Below are 23,843 nucleotides of genomic sequence, written 5' to 3'. Positions count from 1 at the left end.
CTTCTCTAGTTCTTTTAATTGTGATGTTACGGTGTCAATTTTAGATCTTTCCTGCTTTCTCTTATGGGCATTTAATGCTATAAATTTCCCTCTACGCACTGCTTTAAATGTGTCCCAGAGATTGTGGTACATTATGTCTTTGTTCTCATTGATTTCAAAGAACATCTTTATTTCTGTCTTCATTTCCTTATTTGCCCAGGAGTCATTCAGGAGCAGGTTGTTCAGTTTCCATGTAGTTGAGTGGTTTTGAGTGAGTTTCTTAACCCTGAGTTCTAATTTGATTGCAGTGTGGTCTGAGAGACAGTTTGTTGTGATTTCTGTTCTTTTACATTTGCTGAGGAGTGCTTTACTTCCAACTATGTGGTCAGTTTTGGAATAAGTGCAATGTGGTGCTGAGAAGAATGTATATTCTGTTGATTTGGGGTGGAGAGTTCTGTAGATGTCTATTAGGTCTGCTTGGTGCAGAGCAGAGTTCAAGTCCTGGATATCCTTGTTAACCTTCTGTCTCGTTGATCTGTCTAATATTGACAGAGGGGTGTTAAAGTTTCCCATTATTATTGTATGGGAGTCTAAGTCTCTTTGTAGGTCTCTAAGGACTTGCTTTATGAATCTGGGTGGTCCTGTATCGGGTGCATATATATTTAGGATAGTTAGCTCTTCTTGCTGAATTGATCACTTTACCATTATGTAATGGCCTTCTTCGTCTCTTTTGATCTTTGTTGGTTTAAAGTCTGTTTTATCAGAGACTAGGATTGCAACCCCTGCTTTTTTCTTTTTCTTTCCATTTGCTTGGTAGATCTTCTTCCATTCCTTTATTTTGAGCCTATGTTTGTCTCTGCTTGTGAGATGGGTCTCCTGAATACAGCACATGGGTGGGTCTTGACTCTGTATCCAATTTGCCAGTCTGTGTCTTTTAACTGGGGCATTTAGCCCATTTACATTTAAGGCTAATATTGTTATGTGTTAATTTGATCCTGTCATTATGATGTTAGCTGGTTATTTTGCCCATTAGTTGATGCAGTTTCTTCCTAGCATCAGTGGTCTTTACAATTTGGCATGTTTTTGCAGTGGCTGGTACCAGTTGTTCCTTTCCATGTTTAGTGCTTCCTTCAAGAGCTCTTGTAAGGCAGGCTTGGTGGTGACAAAATTTCTCAGCATTTGTTTGTCTATAAAGGATTTTATTTCTCCTTCACTTATGAAGCTTAGTTTGGCTGAATATGAAATTCTGGGTTGAAAAGTCTTTTAAGAATGTTGAATATTGACCACCATTCTCTTCTGGCTTGTAGAGTTTCTGCCAAGAGATCTGCTGTTATTCTGATGGGCTTCCCTTTGTGGGTAACCTGACCTTTTGCTCTGGCTGCCCTTATTTTTTCCTTCATTTCGACCTTGGTGAATCTGACAATTATGTGTCTTGGGGTTGTTCTTCTCAAGGAATATCTTTGTGGTGTTCTCTGTTTTTCCTGAATTTGAATGTTGGCCTGCCTTGCTAGGTTGGGGAAGTTCTCCTTGATAATATCCTGGAGAGTGTTTTCCAGCTTGGTTCCATTCTCCCCATCACTTTCAGGTACACCAATCAAACATAGATATGGTCTTTTCACATAGTCCCATATTTCTTGGAGGATTTGTTCATTTCTTTTTACTCTTTTTTCTCTAAACTTCTCTTCTCGCTTCATTTCATTCATTTGATCTTCAATCACTGATACCCTTTCTTCCACTTGATCGAATCAGCTATTGAAGCTTGTGCATGCATCATGTAGTTCTTGTGCCATGGTTTTCAGCTCCATCAGGTCATTTAAGGTCTTCTCTGCACTGTTTATTCTAGTTAGCCATTCATCTAATCTTTTTTCAAGGGTTTTAGCTTCCTTGCAATGGGTTTGAACATCCTCCTTTAGCTCAGAGAAGTTTGTTATTACCGACCTTCTGAAGCCTACTTCTGTCAGCTCATCAAAGTCATTCTCTGTCCAGCTTTGTTCCGTTGCTGGCAAGGAGCTGCAATCCTTTGGAGGAGAAGAGGCTCCCTGGTTTTTAGAATTTTCAGCTTTTCTGCTCTGGTTTCTCCCTATCTTTATGGTTTTATCTACCTTTAGTCTTTGATCATGGTGACCTACACATGGAGTTTTGGTGTGGATGTCCTTTTTGTTGATGTTGATGCTATTCCTTTCTGTTTGTTAGCTTTCCTTCTAACAGTCAGATCCCTCAGCTGCAGGTCTGTTGGAGTTTGCTGGAGGTCCACTCCAGACCCTGTTTGTCTGGGTATCACCAGCTGAGGCTGCAGAACAGCAAATATTGCAGAACAGCAAATATTGCTCCTGATCCTTCCTCTGGAAGCTTTGTCTCAGAGGGGCACCCGGCTGTATGAGGTGTCAGTCGGCCCCTACTGGGACGTGTCTCCCAGTTAGGCTACACAGGCGTCAGGGACCCAGTTGAGGAGGCAGTCTGTCCATTCTCAGAGCTCAAACACCATGCTGGGAGAACCACTGCTCTCTTCAGAGCTGTCAGACAGGGATGTTTAAGTCTGCAGAAGTTTCTGCTGCCTTTTGTTCAGCTATGGCCTGCCCCCAGAGGTGAAGTATACAGAGGCAGGCAGGCCTCGTTGAGCTGAGGTGGGCTCCACCCAGTTCAAGCTTCCTGGCTGCTTTGTTTACCTACTCAAGCCTCAGCAATGGCAAAGGTCTGTTCCCCAGCCAGGCTACTTGGCAGTTTGATCTCAGACTGCTGCGCTAGCAGTGAGCAAGGGTCCGTGGGCGTGGGACCTGCTGAGCCAGGCGTTGGATATAATCTCCTGGTGTGCCATTTGCTCAGACCATTGGAAAAGCTCAGTAGTTGGGTGGCAGTGTCCCGATTTTCCTGATACATACTGTCATGGCTGCCCTTTGCTAGGAAAGGGAAATCCCCCGCCCCCTTGCGCTTCCTGGGTGAGGTGATGCCCCGCCGTGCTTTGGCTCGCCCTCTGTGGGCTGCACCCACTGTCCAATCAGTCCCAGTGAGATGAACCAGGTACCTCAGTTAGAAATGCAGAAATCATCTGTCTTCTGTGTCAATCATGCTGGGAGCTGCAGACCAGAGCTGTTCCTATTCGGCCATATTGGAATGAACCCCACTACATGGATGGAAATTTGAAGTCAGTGGGGCTGATGAGATCACCTGGGGGGTGTACGCAGGCAGATAAGAGCATTCCGGGAAGAATTTAGAGTTCTCAGTCATTTGGTTATGGGGTAGAGGAAGAAGAACCCACAAGGTTTTATCTTTCTTTCTGTCTATCTATGTCTACACAGAGAGAAACATATATGACTATGTAACTATAACTATGCATGTGTATGTCTGTGTGTGTGTGTATATATATACCTATATACATATGTATGACTTTTTTTCTGAATTGTTTTAAGAGTAGCTTTTAGACATGATATCCTTTTCCCCCTAAACACTTCAGAGTATGTATGTATATATGTAAATGTATATAAGTATATGTGTATATGTATAGTCATGTGTCACTTACTGATAGGGATATGTTCTGAAAAAAATGTATCACTAGGTGATTTTGGCATTGTGGGAACATCGTGGAATGTACTTACATAAACCTAGATGGTGTAGCCTATTGCTCCTAGACTACAAACCTGTATAGTATGTTACTATACTGAATACTGGAGGTAATTGTAACACAATGGTAAGTACACACACACACACACACACACACACACACACAGAGAGAGAGAGAGAGAGAGAGAGAGAGAGAGAGAGAGAGAGAAGAGATTATAAAGCCAATGTAGTAACATGTTACTATATTGGGAATCTGGATGATTCCTAGAATCCAGGAATCTTTGTTTCATTTTTGCTCTCTCTCTCTCTCTCTCTCTCTCTCTCTCTCTGTACACATAAACCTTTCACAACTTTTCTGTAAGTTTGAAATAATGGCAAAATAAAGTGGTGCAAATTGAGTACTAAGGTGGAAGATGACCTCACTTTGGACTAGGTAAGAAATCTTGTAAGATATACTATTCAGCTGGATTTGTATTTAGAAATTCAAAGGTGATGGGCAGGACATTTTGGTAGTAGAAGTAGGATGAGCATGCCATAGAGGTGGCAAATAGCAGGGTTTGTTCAGGAATGAACAGCAAGTGATTGGGTTCCAATCTCTGAGTGCTTTCCTTGGCATTGAACACTAAGCAAAGTGGGTGGTAAGGTCATTTGCAGAGAGGAAAGGGGTGGGATGGGAAATGTGATCGAGACTGTGATAGGAATTCAAATGGATTCTGATTCAAATGATTCAAATGGATTCTGAGCAACATTAATGGTCCAGTGGGATAAATTTGAAATGGAATTGGCTCAATTTCTTGTCTTTTTCTGGCAATGTTGAGCAAGCCAGGAAAACAGAACAAACAAGGTTAGAGATTAGCAAGTTAAGTGCTGCAAGAAGGATAAGAGACCAAGGAGAATGGTATTAAAATAGTTTCTCTTGAGGTCTGGCTGGGAAGGAGCAAGTGAGGCTTAAAGGAGGATGGGCACTGTTTGGGAAGAGACCCAGGAAAGGCTGATGGCAGGCTCTGGAAATCTTAGACTATTCACAATCTTGTTTCCTCACCTACTATTTTAAGGAGCTGGATTAGGTGGTCTATAAATTCCCTGACAGCTCTAAGGTTTTGTTTTGAGAAAAAGTCTCGCTCTGTAGCCCAGGCTGGAGTGCAGTGCCACAGTCTCGGCTCACCGCAACCTCTACCTCCCAGGTTCAAGTGATTCTCCTGCCTCAGCCTCCTGAGTAGCTGGGATTATAGGTGCGTGCCACTGCACCAACCTAATTTTTTGTATTTTTAGTAGAGACAGGGTTTCACCATGTTGGCCAGGCTGGTGGTTTTGTTTTGGTTTGGTTTGATTTTTTTTGGTTTTGTTTTAAACTCCCTTTTCTCTTGGCCTCCTTTTCAAAATAGATTGAGCTACTTATGAGGCATGTGACCTCTTAGAAAAGGTTATGGTAGGAGATCAAGGTTAACATCTGGGCATAGCTATAAAGCCCAAGCTATAATATTTTCAATCTGGGCCCAAAGTGAAAAAGGAGAATGAACTGAAAGTTAGTACTGGAAGGGAGAGGGGAGGTGACTTGCAGGTTTAGGAGGAGTGAGCAGCCCTGAAGAAGAGATAAGGAGGCAAGATTAGAATCAGGAGACCAGGTTTGGGGTTTGAAATCTTGAAGCTGGAGCATTTCCAAGTGTTGATTGGAGTCCATGTACGGTCATACATGTGGGTGGATGAGAAGGGAGGAGAAGGTCAGTACAGTTGGAAGGTTTGAGGAATGGTAATGTCAGAGTATAGGAAGGAGACCGGGTGAGGTGGCTCATGCCTGTAATCCCATCACTTTGGGAGGCCAAGGCAGGTTGCATCACCTGAGGTCAGGAGTTTGAGGCCAGCCTGGCCAATATGGTGAAACCCCATCTCTACTAAAATACAAAAAATTAGGCATGGTGGTGGGCACCTGTAATCCCAGCTACTTAGGAAGCTGAGGCAGGAGAATCACTTGAATCTGGGAGGCAGAGGTTGCAGTGAGCTAAGATGGTAACACTGCACTCCAGTCTGGGTGATAGAGCGAGACTCCACCTCCCCCGCCACCTGCCAAAAAAAAAAAAGGAAGGAGATTGTGGTCCTGGAGAATACATCAGCAAACAGCAAACATTTCTTGAGGGCCTATTAAGTGCCAGGCATGAACAGGACTGAGGAAGACCGGGATGGTGTCAGACTGTGAGAAGCAGGAAAGAGGAGAGTGAAAGTGAATGTCCTGAACCCCAACATTTGGAAGGACTGATGAAAGAATTAATGAACCCTGGGTCTGGAAATAGTATGTCAGGAGAAATTTTTGAAGTGTTTAGAAGATCACTAAATTCATGACAGACATCAATGGAATGCAATAAACCTGTTACATTCTCTTGTTCTCTTGTATCAAATTTAAGAAGATCTGTGGCCGGGCACGGTGGCTTATGCCTGTAATCTCAGCACTTTGGAAGGCCGAGGTGGTGCAGATCACCTAAGGTCAGGAGTTCAAGACCAGCCTGGCCAACATGGTGAAACCCTGTCTCTACTAAAAACAAAACAAAACAAAACAAAAAAAACAAAAATTAGCCGGGCATGGTGGCGGGTGCCTGTGATCCCAGCTACTTGGGAGGCTGAGGCAGGAGAATCACTTGAACCTGGGAGGCGGAAGTTGCAGCGAGCAGAGTTGTGCCACTGCACTCCAGCCTGAGTGACGGGGTCTGTCTCAAAAAAAAGAAATTTGCAAAATGCCTGTTTGCATGGGCGAAAAATTTAAGATGTTATATTTGATGTTCAATAAATGGACTCTGATATTTAGGAAACACTGGCTTCTGTTATTTCTGTAATATTTAAGAGTGACTTGTATGATATCACTAAAAATTAAGTTTTATAAAAATAGCTTTAAGAAATTAGGTATGGAAAAGAAAAGTTATCAATATAAAAAGTATAGTGTGATAAGTACATAAAATAATTCTTCCTCTTTATGAAAGGATTTACTGTGGTCTTTTAAATATAAATTATCTTAATATCCTTATTAACCACATGAGAAAATAAAAAGATTAAAGTTGTATGCATTTTGAGATTAGTCTATTGAATAAAGGAGTTACGCCTCTAGTTGCACTGGTTTTTGGAAACAATATAATATATTCAGAAAGCACAATATATTTATGCCACTCTGGAATCTGAAACATCTTCATCAATTAAACTAGAAACAAAAAATCTATGTGACACTAAGAATCATTAATAGTAGAGATTAGTACCATTAATCATTAATCATTAATAGTAGAGAGTAGTAACAAGCACAATAACCCTTTTTAATAATATATAATAACATCCTTTGATGGTTCTTGTTTCTTCATTATAATAAATGTGTAGAACTAGAAATACCATTTGACCCAGCAATACCATTACTGGGTATATATCCAAAGGATTATAAACCATTCTACTATAAAGACACATGCACATGTATGTTTATTGCAGCACTGTTCACAATAGCAAAGACTTGGAACCAACCCAAATGTCCATCAATGATAGACTGGATTAAGAAAATGTGGCACATATGCACCATGGAATACTATGCAACCATAAAAAAGGATGAGTTTATGTCCTTTGCAGGGACATGGATGAAGCTGGAAACCATCATTCTCAGCAAACTAACACAGGAACAGAAAACCAAACACCGCATGTTCTCATGTATAAGTGGGAGTTGAACAATGAGCACACATGGACACAGGGAGGGGAACTCACACACCAGGGCCTGTAGTGGGGTGGAGGATTAGGGGAGGGATAGCATCAGGAGAAATACCTAATGTAGATGGCAGGTTGATGGATGCAGCAAACCACCATGGCATGTGTATACTTATGTAACAAACCTGCACGTTCTGCACATGTACCCCAGAACTTAAAGTATAATAATAATTTTTAAAAAGTGTAAAAGAAGTGGCCCTTCAGCCAGATAACCTGAGGTAGAGAACTTGAGTTTAGTTCTTCTTGCCACTGCCTTATGATTAGGTCTTGGCCTTTTCTCTCCCTGTAAAAATAAAAAGATTTGTGTTATTGTATTACTTTGTGAATTATGTATAAATAGTCTAAAAATTTAAAAATTAAATATAAATGGTATTTTTAAAAGTATAAAAATAGTATAAAATATAAAATACAAATGTATGTGACTGTATTTTTAAAAATTAACTGTAAATATACAACATTTGGATGGTCTTTGTTGCAGTCCATGCTTTCAAATTTTTGTGTTTTTCAGCCTTTTTATCAGCAATTTTATTTGCAAAAGACATAATTATTATTTCATTTGTTTAAAAGAGCAGGTCTTAGAAGGAGCAAATACTCATTTTCCAGGGTTATCTTTAATCTCTAGTTATTTCTACTTCAGACTGTTGGTTCTATTCTTAAATTAATGTATTATGTTGTGGTCTTTATTTAAATAACTTGGGAAGTTTTGTGTTTTATTTAAATAAGTAGGGAAGACACTTTTGATGATTTAGGCAAATCCCTTAGCCTCTTTGCATCTCAGTTTTCCCATCTCTAAAATAGGAATAAGTGTTGTTCTTATATTCATTTATTTAACAAGTATCTACTGCACTCATGTGCCAGAAGGTGCCAGGCTACAGCTATAAACAAGGCCCTGCACTGCCATAGCTTATACTCTAGTAGGAAGGCCTAGATAATAAACATAAATACATAAATAAAATAATATCAGATAGTGGCAAATGGGATGAAGAAATCAGGGTAATAGAATGGAAAGTGATTGGAGGGCAGAGAAGACGGGGGTGGCCACCTGATCAAAGAAGTCCTCTTTCAGGAGGTAGCACATGCAAGCTTAGGCCCAAATAATGAGGAACAGACATGCTAAATCTAGAGGAGTCCTTGAGGCAGGAAGAAATTTGGCATTTTTTATGACCAGAAAAAAGGCCTGAAACTGGAGCCTAGTGGGAAAAAAAAGGGAAAGTATTGTGATGTTAGGAGAATACTAGGTTATTCAGAGAGGCAGGTAGGCTCCAGATCATGCATGGCTTTGTGGGTATGATAAGGATATTACTGGATATCATTTTAATTGCAATGAAAGACATAGAGCAGCTCCAAACAAGGAATTCACACTGTAAAATTTACATTTTAAAAAGATCCCTCTCTATAATAAATTGCTAAAACTAATAAGATCAGCAACAACAAATATATGTAGGAATAAATTTAACAAAAGTTTACAGATCTTTATGTAAGTTTGTTATAGACATTTTTAGCAGGTATAACGAAGATATACCACGCTCATAAATGGGTAGCATTGGTGTCACAAAGATGCGAATTCTCTCCAAATTATGTGATACATTCAGTGCAATTTGGATTAAAAATCAGAAGAGGATTTTCTTTTCTTTTTTCTTTCCTTTTCGGAGCTTGAGAATCTGACCCTAAAATTCATGTGGAAGAACAATGAGGCATAATAATCCAAGTCGAATTGGAATTTGCCCTACCAGATATCAACATACATAACTAATATAGTGTGATATTGGGAGAGGAGTAGATAGACCAGTGGAACAGAATAGAGCCCGACATAGACCTACGTGTACATAAAAAGTTGAGGCTGAACATGGTGGCTTACAACTGTAATCCCAGCACTTTGGAAGGCCAAGGTGGGAGGATCATTTGAGGCTGGGAGTTGGAGACCAGCCTGGGCAACAAAATGAGATCCTGTCTCTACAAAACATTTTAAAAACTAGCAGGGTGTGGTGGCACGCACCTGTTGTCCCAGATGCTTGGAAGGCCAAGATGGGAAGATTGCTTGAGGCCAGGAATTTGAAGCTGCAGTGAGCTATGATCGTGCCACTGCACTCCAGCCTGGGTGACAGAGCAAGACCCTATCTCAAAAAATAAAATAAAATAAAATAAAAAAGAACAGTTGGTCAGCAATAGTGGCTTATGCCTGTAATCCCAGCACTTTGGGAGGTCTAGGTGGGTGGATGACTTGTGGTCAGGAGTTTGAGACCAGCCTGGCCAACATGGGGAAACCCTGACTGTACTAAAAATACAAATATTAGCCAGACATGGTGGCATATGCCTGTAGTCCCAGCTACTTGGGAGGCTGAGGCAGCAGAATTGCTTGAACCCGGGAGGCGGAGGTTGCAGTGAGCCAAGATCAGGCCATTGCACTCCAGCCTTGGCGAAAGAGCGAGAGTATCTCTGGGGGAAAAAAAAAAGAAAAGTTGACATATTATAAAAGTGGCATTACAGATCAATGAGAGAAAGGATGGACAATTTAATAACTGCTGCTAAGACAACTGGTTATTCATATAAAAAACAAGATCAATCCAGATAGTTTAAAGACAAAACCATGAAAAGCCATACTTTAAAATATTTAGAAGAAAGTACAGCAGAACATCTTTATTATCTCAGGATAGGGAAGGATTTCTTAAGGCATAAAAAACACAAACCCTAAAGGAAAATATATATGGTATATGTGTGTGTGTGTGTGTGTGTATCATTAGTTACATGAAACACTTCTGTACATCTGAGACATCATAAAGTAAAAAACAAGCAAAAAATCAAAAAATCGGCAAGCCAAAAAACCAACAAAGTTTATTTTACCAGAAAACAGTAAACAACCAACAAAAACCCTATGAATCAATAAGAAAAAGGCAAATAATTGCACAGAAAAATGGGCAAGGATATAAAGTTGAAAAATCACAGAAAAGGAAAATTGAAAGTCCAGTAAATACAAAATCATGTTCACCTTCACTAGTGATAAAAGAAAGGCACTCAAACAAGAATGGCAAAATTTTAAATGGACCCACATATTGGGGAGGAACTAGAGCAGCCGCCAGGGGCATATACTACTGACTGGAGTATCAATTGTTAGGACCATTTTGAAGAGCAGTTTATTTTTAATATCTGGTAATAATATTGAAACAAGCTACTAATTCCTAGGTATACTGCTCTAGAGAAAGTTTTGCATGTGCATGTAAGGGATAGTCATGGCATCATGGGATCTTTGGAATGAAAAACTGGAAATAAGCTAAATGGCAATTAACAGGATAATGGGTACATAAATTACAAGTATATTTGTATAATATAATTTAGCAGTGAACATGAATTAAATGCAGCTATAGTTATTAGTGAGGATAAATCCCATAAAGATATTATTGGGCCAAAAAAAGTTGCAGAAAGATATATCCTGAAAATAAAATTTACATATAAAGCACTAGATATTGTTGTGGATATATATATGTAGATGTGATAAAAGTATACATATTTCTATGGGAATGACAAACATCAAATCAAGACAGTTTTACCCCAGAAGAGTGGGAAGATGAATGAGAATAGGAAGGGACACACAGGAGACTTCAATGTGGGATGTTTTATTTTTAAGCTAGGTGGCTGGTATATGGTTATGTTTCATTATTCACATCTTTGTTGTATATCATAATTTTTTTGTTTTTAATTTTTTTGTTATTTGTTATATAACACAATTTTTAAAAAGATAAAAATCATTCTAGCCTAGAAACTGAAGAATGAACTACCAGGGGTTAAGAATGAAAGGAGGTATGGTAGGAGACAATTGTAGTACCCTAGGAGAGTAGACTTGAATATCTACCATAGTTTCTGGCACATAGTAAGTGTTTTAGTCTTAGGAGTTATTTAATTGTGATGGTTGCCATTATTACTATCATCATCATTATAAAGGTAGAAACCAAAAACATAGTGGGATAGTGAGATGGTGAGGGAAGATACACTAAATGTTGTGAGTAGCTATCTTATGCTAAGTGCTTTACCTCTTTTAGTCCTAACTGGAATCTAGTTGAGGTAGATATAAAGAAACTAAGGCTCATAGGGATAGCCAGAAGGCACAACAGCTACATAAATTTCTAATGACTCATTTTCCAACTTTTTTAAAACATGCATACACACACAGACACACCCCAAATACATACACCTCTTTCCTGTCACACTTGAAAAAAATTCAAGTATCTTTTTCCTTTGTTCATAAATAACACATTCTGGGTTAAATACTAATAATTCCATATACTACACACTCAGACAGTGTCTTATTATGGAATATTTTTGGATTATGTCTCTCCATTTTTCAGCTGCCCCTCCTAACAACTCTGAGGAAATCAGGGCAGATGATTATTCCTGTTACACAGATGAGTAAACTAAAATACTAACAGGCTAAATCAGAAGTTCTTGGCCTGGTGTCCATGAACTTCACAAAATCCTGTTAAATAGTTCATGATTAAATGGTCATTTTTCTAGGTAGAGGGTCAGTTTTAATATATTTTCAAAGGAGTCCATGACTCCCCACAAAGGTCAAAAAAAAAAAAAAAAACCCATGGGTTAACCGATTTGGCTAACTGGGTGGAGCCCTGACCCCAAGCAATATTTCCCTTACCCCTTGCCCTGATTTCGGTTACGTACAATCTATCATACAAAAATTCAAATTAAAAATATTAGTAAATATTTTTTGTTACGTTGACTGACTGCTAAGATGGACATGTTATTATACATTTTGAAACCACTTAGTTGGGAGGAATAGTTCTGTTTTGTTCAGCTCATGGACAGTCACTCTTAACTTTTCAGATGAACAAATCAAGAACTGTCATCTTTACCTGCACGGACTTGTTATAGAAGAAATGAATCTGATACAGAAATTATGTAATCTATCTTACAATTTGGGGCACTCTACAAAAAATAAGCAGGAGATACAGCCTCAGCTAGTGTGGAAAACGGATCATGAGCTCAGAACGGGATTTTCATTTCCTTGGACCAGTTCCTTTAACGTTTACGCGCGTCCCTTCTCTCAGCTGTAAAAGGATTGAACTAGACAGAGGGCTTGTCAGAATTCCTCCCGCTCTAACACTGTACACAGTTGGATGGAATTTAAAATAAAAAACTGTGCATGAACGCTTCACACAGTCTGTTAATTTTAGCTTTACTTCATTGGCTAAGAGTGTCGGGGACCCACCAGACCTGCCTTTTCTGAGGGCCAGGCCTGCAGTCCCCCTTTTGGGGACTAGGAGTTGGGTGTGACCTGGGAAACAAAGCTGTTGAAGGCCAACGGGCTAGGAGCACCTGAAACACAAGGGCTCTCTGTCTCACTCTGTAGCCCAGGCTGGAATGCAGTGCTGTGATCTCCGCTCACTGTTACCTCCGCCTCCTGTGTACCAGTTCAAGCAATTCTCCTGCCTCAGCCTTCCGAGTAGCTGGGATTACAGGCACGCGCCACCACGCCTTTTTTTTTTTTGATTTTTAGTAGAGACGGGGTTTCACCATGTTGGCCAGGCTGGTCTTGAATTCCTGACCTCGTGATCCGCCCGCCTCGGCCTCCCACAGTGCTGGGATTACAGGTGTGAGCCACCGCGCCCGGCCAACACAAGGGGTCTTAATCCTGTTTTCTTTTTTGTGGCAGGGTCTCACTTTGCCGCCCAGGCTGGAGTGCAGTAGTGAGATCACAGCTCTCTGCAGCCATGACCTCCTGGGCTCAAGCGATCCTCCAGCCTCAGCCCCCCCAAATGCTGAGATTATAGGCAAGCGCCACTACTCCCGGTCTTAATACTTTTTTTTAGGAATGAAGGAAGGCGGGAACGCCCAAACGCGGTTGGTGTGAAGCAATCGCCTTAAAGCTGAGCGGAATGTGTGGTTGTTGGGGGTGGAGCCGAGAACCCGACGCGGTTGGAGGGCAGGAAGCGCCCCGCTGCCCGCCTCCATCCCGCAGCCAGGGCTGGGAGAGCGCCGGAGAGGAGGCGGGGCCGCCCCTGGGAACCACTGGGCCTGGCGCAGCCACGTGACCGAGCGCAGCGGCGGGGAGAGGACGCCCCGGCTCCGCCCAGCGCGCATGCTCGCGGCTCGGCGCTGAAATTCAAATTTGAACGGCTGCAGAGGCCGAGTCCGACACTAGAAGCCGAGAGGAGAGGACAACTGGTTGTGGGAGAGTTTCCCCGCCTCAGACTCCTGGTTTTTTCCAGGAGACACACTGAGCCGAGACTCACTTTTCTCTTCCTGAATTTGAACCACCGTTTCCATCGTCTCGTAGTCCGACGCCTGGGGCGATGGATCCGTTTACCGAGGTGAGTGAGTTTGCGGGTGCAGCCGGCCATGACCCACCGCTCTCGGCCCCCACCCCCCTTCCTCTGTCAACCTCTGGGCGAACCCCCACAGGGCGGAGGGCGCGTGTGTGCGCGTGCGCAGTGTGTGCGGGCGGAGGTCGGATTGGCTGAGGATGCAGAGCAGGAGCCGCGGCTGCGGCCTGCTGTGGTTGGTGGGTTCCTCTGAGATTTTGTTGTTCCAGTCCTACAGATAAAACTCAGGGAGGAAGGCTTTGAGTCTGTCCTAAAAGGCAGTAGTGAGAGGTCTTTCAGCCCCCGTTTTTACCATGTCCCTCTGCAGTCCTGGCCCAGCAAGAGTGAGGCGCAGGCCTGCGGAACGGGTCCTGCTGGAAGCAGCTGGAATGCTCTGCAGGGCGGGGTCCGGGGCGGGTGACTCAGTGCGGCTGCCCCGGGGAATGGCAGTGGGATGTGTGATTTGCGGAGTTCACTCAGCTCGCAGAGGAGATGCTAATGACATGACAGCAAAACGTTAAAATAAGCAGGTGCTAGAAACCACTGCATTCGTTCCTAAAAAGTCAGTAGTTCCTTGATATCCCATTGTTCAGCTAACTAGCGAATAAGTTCATACCCAGGACTGACGTTTTAATTGAAAGGAAACAGTGCAAGTGTGCCGACCACAACTATCAGCTCACGATTTTAGAGCAAAGAAATAAACCTTTCGGTGTTTATGGGGCATATCATTACAGTACTTATTTCATCTTTTATTCCTTTGAGATTGCATATGGGTTACATCGTTATTGTGTCGATTTTAGCTTTTGTGGAGACTGTGCGTTGTCACATTCGGGAGTGTTTTGTTGCCAGTTGTCCACTCCCTTTTATTCCAGGACAGTTCCTCTTTCTTCAGGCTGTTGTGCAAGTTTCAAACTGTTGGTTTTTGAGTGTTGCAAAGTGGACCTAAACTGTGTTTACACTGATTCAAAAACTTAAATGCTGTGAAGAGTAGTAATTCTTTCGGGGAGATGTAATTATAATTCTGTTAAGTTATATGTAAGATATTAATTACAGGTTTCAGCAATTAGAGTTTACTTATATTCAAGCATGACATAATCTATTTTTCTGTTTCAAATTCTTAATCATCTTGGGACCAATACATCAATTTTTTTCACCTTCCTTAAAGATTCTAATAGAAAAACCGAGAGCATATTTTTGTATTAGCCTTAAAATAGGGCTGGTCATACACCAGATACCTTTCACTTACACTGAGGTCGAAAAGAGTGTATTTTATCTAAACTAGAATAGGATTCCTTAAATCATTAGCCCTATGTGTCCTCCCAAGTAACAGACAGGAACAAAGTATTTTTAAGTTGGCTGAAAATTGCACTTCATTTTACTTAAAAATGTCATTCTGAAGGTAGTACAAATCTCAATTGAAAGAAACTTTACCTGTTTAGATCATTTTAGAATGTGCTCAGAAATATGTATGGTTTATTTTATGAAAAGCTAGATCACTTGCAGTTGGAAAAACAGCTTAGATGTCTTTTCCTTAATAGGTAATGAATGAACTACTTGAATTGATTCCAACTCTTGGGTGCTTAATTATAGCATTTGTAACATTTGCACAGTGAAATAAGCTACTGGTACAGTTCTTTGTCTATCGACTGAAAGTTAGTATAAAATGACTTTCTCAACCAGTGTTTCCTCTCAGAAACTTAGGAAAATTGAGAGACTATGGTACACAGGAAAATTGGGAGACTATTTTCTCAGTTCTCCCAAGGATAATTCAATGCCACCCTGTAAACGTAGGAAATAAGTCTATTACATTAACTCCAGGGTATTAGGGCTTAATTGTTTTGGTAACTCCAGTTGAGAAAGGTTACAATCATGGTAAACTCTCTTTTCCTCAAACAAGACTGTTTTGCATCGCCCTTCCTCCCTGCTGTTGCTGATACCATTCTGGCAGTCTTTTTTTTTTTTTTTTAAGACGGAGTCTCGCACTGTCACCCAGGTGACAAAACCATAAACTCACTACTCATAACATCAAGAGTGTGAAGCTCTGCTCACAGGTGATAGTCATCCCAGTACAAGAATACTACTACAAAGAAACCCAGAGTGAAGTCTACCAATCCAGAACTTTCTTTATAAAAACCTTGAAAGAGAAAAAGCTGTAATTAAAATACTTAACAGAAGCATATTTTATTGTAGAATTTCTCTTATTTTCCAGAATTAAATGAAAGTCCCTGGGGAAGAGCTGCTAGAGCATATTGAAAATAATAAGAAGTTAATTTATATTGTGTCTACTCTGTTAAAGAAGGCAAGGAAATGAGTGAAATCTCCTAGAAAAATTTGTCAGAAATGACTTTGGGGTGTATGTGGCAAAAGTTGTTCAGGCACTATAAGCTTCAGTTTTCTGAGATTCATTCATGTGGGCTATCTTCTTGAATATGTTATTGCAGTTTTTTTTTTTTAAATGCCTACACTGTTGGAAGAAAGGTGTGATATTTCAAGGAATATACCTTGTATTTAAAAGAGTTTTAAAATTCCTGATATACTATAAGGAAGGGCTACTTACATTTATTGAGCTATTGAGTTTATATATTTCAGATACATAATTTCTTTTAAATTAATAACCTTTGGTGTTTATAGCTTTATTTCACAGATTAGGAAACTGTTTTTGCATATCTATTAATTGTTTTTTTTTAATCTGGGAATTTTTGAATCTAATGTAAGCAATAGAACATTCATATATGTTTGAATGACAAAATCACATTCTTTTGTTGTGACATACAGCTCATGGTAACTGAAGCTGTGCTGACTCACAAATGTTCTAACTGACCAGAATGGAATGTGGGCATGTCTATGAATGAATATAATTAGGCTAGTGTTATATCTGGGAAGTGATAGATATAGCAATTGAAAAATCACAAATTTATTAATTTAGAAAGGAATCATTATTTCTTTTCTTCTTTTCTTCTTTTTTTTTTTTTTTTTTGAGACAGAGTCTTGTTCTCTCCAGGCTGGAGTGCAGTGGTGCGATCTTGGCTCAATGCAACTTCCGCCTCCCAGGTTCAAGTGATTCTTCTGCCTCAGCCTCCCAAGTAGCTGGGACTACAGGCATGCGCCACCACACCTGGCTAATTTTTGTATTTTTAGTAGAGACGGGGTTTCACCGTGTTTGCCAAGCTAGTCTCAAATTCCTAGCCTCAAGTGATCCGCCTTCCTTGGCCTCCTAAAGTGCTGGAATTACAGGCATGAGCCACTGTGCCCAGCAGAGACTTTCTTATAAAGGGTTACAATCTACAGTGTGGCCATCCTGACAGGCTGGGAAACATATTTACTAGCTTCGGGCAGAGACTGGAAACAGGCACTTCAAGAGAGGAGAAGGTGGAACAGGGATTTATGCCTAAAGGGTTAGCCAAGTATACATATTCAACAGGTTATAGGCAGAGCTATGAGTATTTACAAAAGGGGTCCTGATGGGTGGGTACTGAGCAAACATGCGGTTACATGCATCCCATGTTCACTTTGGAATGAAGACTTAACATGTAAATACATTACAGTTGGGCCCTATATGTCAAGAGGTGAGGTGGAGACATGAAGGCATTCAAGTGAGCAGCCTCTGTAAACTGGCCAGAACCAATTCATGGTTGGTGGTCTTCTTACTGAGAGAGAGTTATTGAAATCAATCTCTTGTCCAATTAAAGCTGTAGTTGTAGCTTGTGGAGCACGAGGGTTAGTCATTGTCTGATGGCAGATGAGCTGCAATTATTTTAATATTTATTGCTTATCTTGAGGTCAGTGCTTGTTCAGCTACTAGAGTAAAAGAAAAGCTTTGGCATTTAGAAGACAGTTTATTTTTTAAGTGTAGGGAGTTTGTGACTTAACCCTTGCCTGGCATGGTCTTAGGTCCTATTTATTTGTTTAGAGACAGGGTCTCACTCTGTTACCTAGGCTGGAGTGCGGTAGCGATCACAGCTCACCAAAACCTTGAACTCCTGGGCTCAAGTAAATCCTTTTGCTTCAGCCACCCCACCCACCAGGTAGCTGGGGCCATCGATGTGCCCCACCAGGCCTGGCTAACTTTTGTATGTTTTGCAGAGACAGGGTCTTGCTTTGTTGCCCAGGCTTGATCCTGTTTATAATTTGATATCTTATTGCTACAAAGAGCCTTCTGTCAGTCTTATGATCTCTATCTAACATTAATGCTCATCAGTTATTGTGTCTAAACAGCAAAAGGAGGGGTATAACAAGGTGCATGCAGCCTCCTGTCCCATCATGGCTGAGAACTCAGTTTTTAAGGTTTCTCTGGGGTCCCCTTCGTCAAGAGGGAGTTTGTTCAGTTGATTGAGAGGATTAGTATTTTATTTTTAGTTCTCATATTGTATCATGGGAGAAATTATCAGACATATATGGATTTGTGAAACAATATGCTTATTCTTGAATTTGTTGAAGGACTTTAATGGGTGAAGGTCTTGTATTTTGGAAGCCATTTGATTCATAAATTATTTTTTCAGTGATTAGAGCATTTCAATTAAGTGTCATTTTTTTCAATGAACTTTAAATTAGAAATCATTCTTAAGAAAAGTAGAGAGTGTGCCTTCTTTCACATTTAGCTCATGTTTCTTTTACATACTCAGATTTTTAAAAAATTGTTACTCTATTTTAAGGAATTAAAAAGAGTCAAATGGAATTTAATTTTTCAGCCTGTACTAACTACTGTATCTGAGTATGCAAGGCAGTAGTAACAATCTGCATACCTCCTTTAGTTGTGTGCATTTGAAAGAAAATGAGTTGTTTCACAGGGTCTTGTGTTTGAGATTTACTTAAATCGACTTAAAATAGGAACATCAGTTGATTTGCAGTAGAAAGGAGTATTCATGACTTTATGCAATAGCTAAGATTTCAATTTAAAACCATTTTATTATATGTTAATATTTAATTAAATAAAACATAAGACTATTTTGTTTTTCTTTCCTCTTAGGAAGTGTTTTATGTTTTCAAAGGACTAATATGTTATTTATCTCTTGCTGCTTACCACCATCCCAGATTTTAGGGGCTGTATTAGTTTTGCTGCTGTAACAACTTATCACAAATTTAGTGGCTTAAAATAACATATTCATTATCTTACAGTTCTTTAGAGACAGGGTCTCACTCTGAAATCTGAAATGGATTTTACTTTGTTCAAATCAATGTGTCAGCGGGATTGTGTTTCTTCTGGAGGCTGTAGGGGAGAATCTCTTTCCTAACTTTGGGTTTCTAAAGGCCATCTGCATATCTTGGCTTGTCCCGTTCTTCCATCTTCAAAGCCACAAATCACATTACTCTGACCTCTGCTTCCATTGTCATATTTTCCCTGACTCTCATCTTCTTGCCTCTCTGTTTTCCATTGTAAGGACCTTTGTGATTATGTTGGGCCTGACCAGATAATCCAGAATTATCTCCATCTAAAGATTCTTAATCACATCAGTAGTCTTTTTTGCCCTGTGAGGCAACATATTCAGAGGTTTAGGGTATAGGACAAAAAATCTTTGAGGGACCATTATTTTGCCTACCATAGTGGCTTAAAACAATACTCTGTTTTCTCATGATTCTGTGGGTCAGCAATTTGTGTTGTGCTCAGCTGGGCTGTTCTTCTGCTTGTCTCTCCAGTGGTCATGCAGGAATCTTCAGTGATCTGGCAGATTATCTGGAGCTGGGTAGTCTAGGATGGCCTTATTCACATGTTTAGTGGTTGATACTGACCATCAGCTGGGCCATGTGTCTCTAATAGACTTAACCTGGGCATGTTCACTTAGTGGCAGAGAGACCCCAAACTGTAAAATCTCTTGATGCCTAAAAAGTCTCACAATATCACTTGTGCCATATTTTATTGGTCAAAGCAGATCACAAGGCCAGCCCAGATTCAAGGGTAAAGAAATAGATTCTGTCTTTTGATGAAAGTAGAAAGAATTTGTGGCCTTTAAAAATCTAATATAAGTAACTTTACACATTTTATTTCCCCTGTAATGTTCCTATAATAATTATGACATTGGGGTGCTCATTTAGTGAATCTTGACGTAATTGCTTAGGATTCACTTTTGAAATGTGTCTAACTGTCATCCTATGTGGCAATTGGTGATTTTAGAAGATACTGCAATTTTATGAACCTTTGATTAAAATTGCATTTTAACACTGATACATTTATTTGTGTAGAAACTGCTGGAGCGAACCCGTGCCAGGCGAGAGAATCTTCAGAGAAAAATGGCTGAGAGACCCACAGCAGCTCCAAGGTCTATGACGTATGCTAAGCGAGCCAGACAGCCACTTTCAGAAGCAAGTAACCAGCAGCCCCTCTCTGGTGGTGAAGGTAATAGACTTTGTGGAGAAAAATAACATTTGCTTTTTTTTTTCTTTTGAAGGAGACAAGCCCCAGACATTTCATTAGCACATAGAAGAACCAAGCTCTTTGGGAGACAAATGTAACAGCCTCTGGGGGAAATAACAGCCTTCTATTCTATTTCAGAGTTATTATATTAGGCCTAGAACCCATCGGGTTGGAATAGAGTTTCTTCTAACAAATATTTCAAATTAATTGATTGAACTTTATTTTCTCCAATCTGAAGTTATCCTTAAAACTTCAAGGGAAGAAAAATAAAGGAGTAGGGTAACATTTATGCTTACAGTAGTGTGTAGGTTTTTATCCCAGAGGTGGCAGAACAGCTGGCCACAGAGTGTGGATGGTGTCTCTGGTACCAGCAAGGCAATGGAAGGCACACTACCAGTGCTTGACATTTAATGAACCTTTTTCACCCTCTATTTGCTGAACCAACTCTAAAGTGTAGGTTGTTAAATCTCCAGAAGTGGTGGAATTAAACACAAGCAGACACACACAAACACAAACTTACCTGTAGTCTTACTCTTCCCTCAATCCTGGGATTCCCAGCCAGCATCAGCCAGCCTCCTTAGTCTTTTCCTGAAGTGTGGAATAGTCTAGAGATAATAATCTTCCTTAGTACGACTGTAAAATACTGTAATACCACTGTAAAATAAAATACAGAAAAAAAATTACAGAGGGAAAACCAATTTTTTTTTTTTTTTTTAAAGAGAAGAGTATATGGGGCTAGCTCAGTTATTTTGGAAGCTAGTCATAGAACAAGAATTAGTTTTCATACATTTATCCATTTTGAAGGGAGAGCGAAGGAAATACATTACATATTATATGGTATTCAGCCAGAAAAATAGGGGCCTGTCCCTAGTCCAGGATCTTCTGTTTTCCCTGTGAGATGGGTTTGTACTATTGAGTGCTATGTATTTGAAAACTAGTGTTTGGGTGCTTAGATAGAAGTTCAAAACTGTATTTTGATGTTGAGGTAGAAGTTCACATTTACTGTTTTAGATAATTGTAAACTAGAATAATTCTGTATTTCCAGATGGTATTGCATGTTAAAGCAGGAACACTTTCAAAAATTATTAGGTGTGTTCATAGTAAATAGATCCATAAATGAGTTACAAAACATTAGAAAGTTTCCAAAATAAATAAAGGAAAAGAAAAGAAAAAAGAACCATGTGTGGTGACTCACGCCTGTAATCCCAACACTCTGCCTTTGAGGGCAGAGTGCTTGAGCTCAGGAGTTGGAGACCAGCCTGGGCAACATGGCAAAACCCTGTCTACAAAAAATACAAAAATTAGCTGGGCATGGTGGCACATCTATAGTCCCAGCTACGCGGGAGGCTGAGGTGGGAGGATCACTTGAGCCCAGGAGGTCGAGGTTGCAGTGAGCTGAGATTGCACCACTTCACTCCACCCTGGGTGACAGAGTGAGGCCCTATCTCAAAAAAAGAGACAAAAAAGTAGAGTAGGGAAAAAATAGATTAGAAAGTTTCATGATGTATATTTACTTAGGTTGATGTCAACAAGGGCAATCATGATTTATCCCTGATACTACTTTGGTCACTGCCAGAACATTTGGTTAGGCAATTGTTGAAACTGACCTAATATGAAATGTACATTCTTTTAAAATATTAATTTTCCAGAAGATATATTGAAACTCAGTTGTAGTTAGAAATAATATGCCTTATGGTTATGATAATTTTTTTTTTTAATTTTGGGGCTTTTTCATTTATTTTATAGGTGTTCATAGAAGCTTGAAATATGAAATGTTAAATATCCATACTGGTGAATTTGTTTGGTATTGACCAGATAATTCAGTCACTTTTTCTGTCTCCTGTCGTAATCCTAAACCTCAAGCCAATTGACCGTCTAACCATGCTTATTAGTTATTTTCCATGAAAGAAAGTTTCAAAAACAGAAAACCTGGTTTCTACACTAAGTTAGCTGTATGACTTTAGGTGGGTAACTGAATTTCTCTAGGCTTGATATTTCTTATTTGAAGGTGAGGTGATTAGGCTATATAATCTTTAAAATCTGTTAGAATGCTTTCTTATTCTGTGTGTATGCACATTTTATTTACCATTGTCTTAACACTATATAAAGTGTTACGCATATATTTTGAAAATGTTATTTAAATATCTTTTATTTATTTTCATTTTTCCATAAATTATTGGGGTACAGGTGGTATCTGGTTACATGAGTAAGTTCTTTAGTGGTGATTTGTGAGATTTTGGTGCACCCATCACCTGAGCGGTATACACTGCACCATATTTGTAATCTTTTATCCCTTGCTCCCATCCCGCTCTTACCCCCAAATCCCCACAGTCCATTGCATCCTTCTTATGCCTTTGCATCCCCATAGCTTAGCTCTAAATATCTTTTCATTAAGGTTTTTATACCATAAATTATGTTTGCTTGAAAAGATCTTTCATATCAGATTTCTAAGTTGCTGAAAGAGAATGGGGTTTTACATATTTCTGGTTGTAACTAAAATCATTTAAAAGAATAGGGAGGGGTGATGTTTTATTAATTTGTTAAGTATCTACCCTCAAGTTTTTCATGCTGTGAGAAATTGCAAATTTTGAATGTCTTTTTTCTTCTTTTTTAATGTAGAGAAATCTTGTACGAAACCATCACCATCAAAAAAACGCTGTTCTGACAACACTGAAGTAGAAGTTTCTAACTTGGAAAATAAACAACCAGTTGAGTCATCATCTGCAAAATCTTGTTCTCCAAGTCCTGTGTCTCCTCAGGTGCAGCCACAAGCAGCAGATACCGTCAGTGATTCTGTGGCTGTCCCGGCATCACTGCTGGGCATGAGGAGAGGGCTGAACTCAAGATTGGAAGCAACTGCAGCCTCCTCAGTTAAAACACGTATGCAAAAACTTGCGGAGCAACGGCGCCTTTGGGATAATGATGATATGACAGGTATGAATTGTATAGGTGGTATGGCCCATACATCTGTTCCAATAAGATGCAGTTTGGTATGTTAAACATTTTATCAGTTAACTCATGAAAAGTAAATGCTTTTGTTTTATCTATATGTTGAGTATCCTTTGCTTGCAAATGGTTTGTCTACCAGTAGTATACGTTGGTTTTGTTTAGACTGAAGTAGATCACAATGAGGTTCTTGGACTAGTTCGTAGAAACCGGATCTTATGCATTACCTTAATATCTGCAACGAAAAGTAGCTGAGAACAAACTATACGTGTCATTAGCATTGCTGGCCCTCAGCTCCATGTTAAAGAAATCCTATTTCATGGATTCAATAATTAAATAAACTTGAGGGACTAAGGTATGCAATGCTGTTCGGTAGGGGAGAAATAAAATGTCAAAAAACATAAACTGAGCACCTATTATGCACAGTGCTGGAAACGAATGGAATGACTTGATCCTTGCCTTTCATGAGCCTATCATCAGAAGGGGTACCTGAAAAGTAAAGCAACAATTATGCAACAGAGTTATTTACGCTATGATCAATTTCACTTATCGCTTGCCTTGTTACCAAAAAAAAAAGCCTTGAAATGACTTATAAAAATATCTGTATTACGAAACAAGAAAAGTAAAGAAGTCAAGGTGAAGAGAAAATACGGGAAGGAAAAACAAAGAAGGGAAAAGTAAAGTCATTTTATTAAATGCAGACTGTAAAGTCTTCCTTCTGCTAGTGGCCCATGTGAAGACATGAAACACTTACCAGTTACATGACTAACAAGCTAAAAGCAGAACCATCTTTGGCACTAAGACTTGAGATTTGGCACTAAGACCTGAGAGAACTTTCTTTCATGTGTCCTTAAATATGACTTTGTGGGAGCCAATAAACCTATAAGGTTTCTCAAGGTAGGCAGATGTCCTGGCTCCAAGCTCAGTAGAAGCATTTCTTTCTTCTTTTCTTTTCTTTTTTTTTTTTTTTTTTTTTT

General features: G+C 39.8%; 2 protein-coding genes across 4 annotated transcripts in view; one reads left to right on the top strand and one right to left on the bottom strand.

The window, feature by feature from the left end:
* Positions 1–13,661, bottom strand: part of KIAA0895 (KIAA0895 ortholog) — a 73,185-nt gene extending 59,524 nt beyond the window's left edge. For both annotated transcript variants that reach the window (XM_011950155.1, XM_011950154.1), the window contains exons 1-2: positions 13,503–13,661; positions 7,477–7,546 (exon numbers count right to left, since the gene is read on the bottom strand). In XM_011950155.1, coding sequence (XP_011805545.1) covers positions 7,477–7,546; positions 13,503–13,610 — 178 coding nt within the window. In that variant the 5' untranslated portion in view covers positions 13,611–13,661. The remainder of the gene's footprint in view (positions 1–7,476; positions 7,547–13,502) is intronic.
* The window catches only part of ANLN (anillin, actin binding protein), a 70,000-nt gene continuing 59,495 nt past the window's right edge, over positions 13,339–23,843 (top strand). For both annotated transcript variants that reach the window (XM_011950162.1, XM_011950161.1), the window contains exons 1-3: positions 13,339–13,580; positions 19,749–19,902; positions 22,540–22,854. In XM_011950162.1, coding sequence (XP_011805552.1) covers positions 13,563–13,580; positions 19,749–19,902; positions 22,540–22,854 — 487 coding nt within the window. In that variant the 5' untranslated portion in view covers positions 13,339–13,562. The remainder of the gene's footprint in view (positions 13,581–19,748; positions 19,903–22,539; positions 22,855–23,843) is intronic.

The sequence above is a fragment of the Colobus angolensis genome, unplaced genomic scaffold, assembly GCF_000951035.1.
Source record: "Colobus angolensis palliatus isolate OR3802 unplaced genomic scaffold, Cang.pa_1.0 Scaffold302, whole genome shotgun sequence".
Lineage (NCBI taxonomy): Eukaryota > Metazoa > Chordata > Mammalia > Primates > Cercopithecidae > Colobus > Colobus angolensis.
This window is presented reverse-complemented; position numbering and strand designations above follow the sequence as displayed.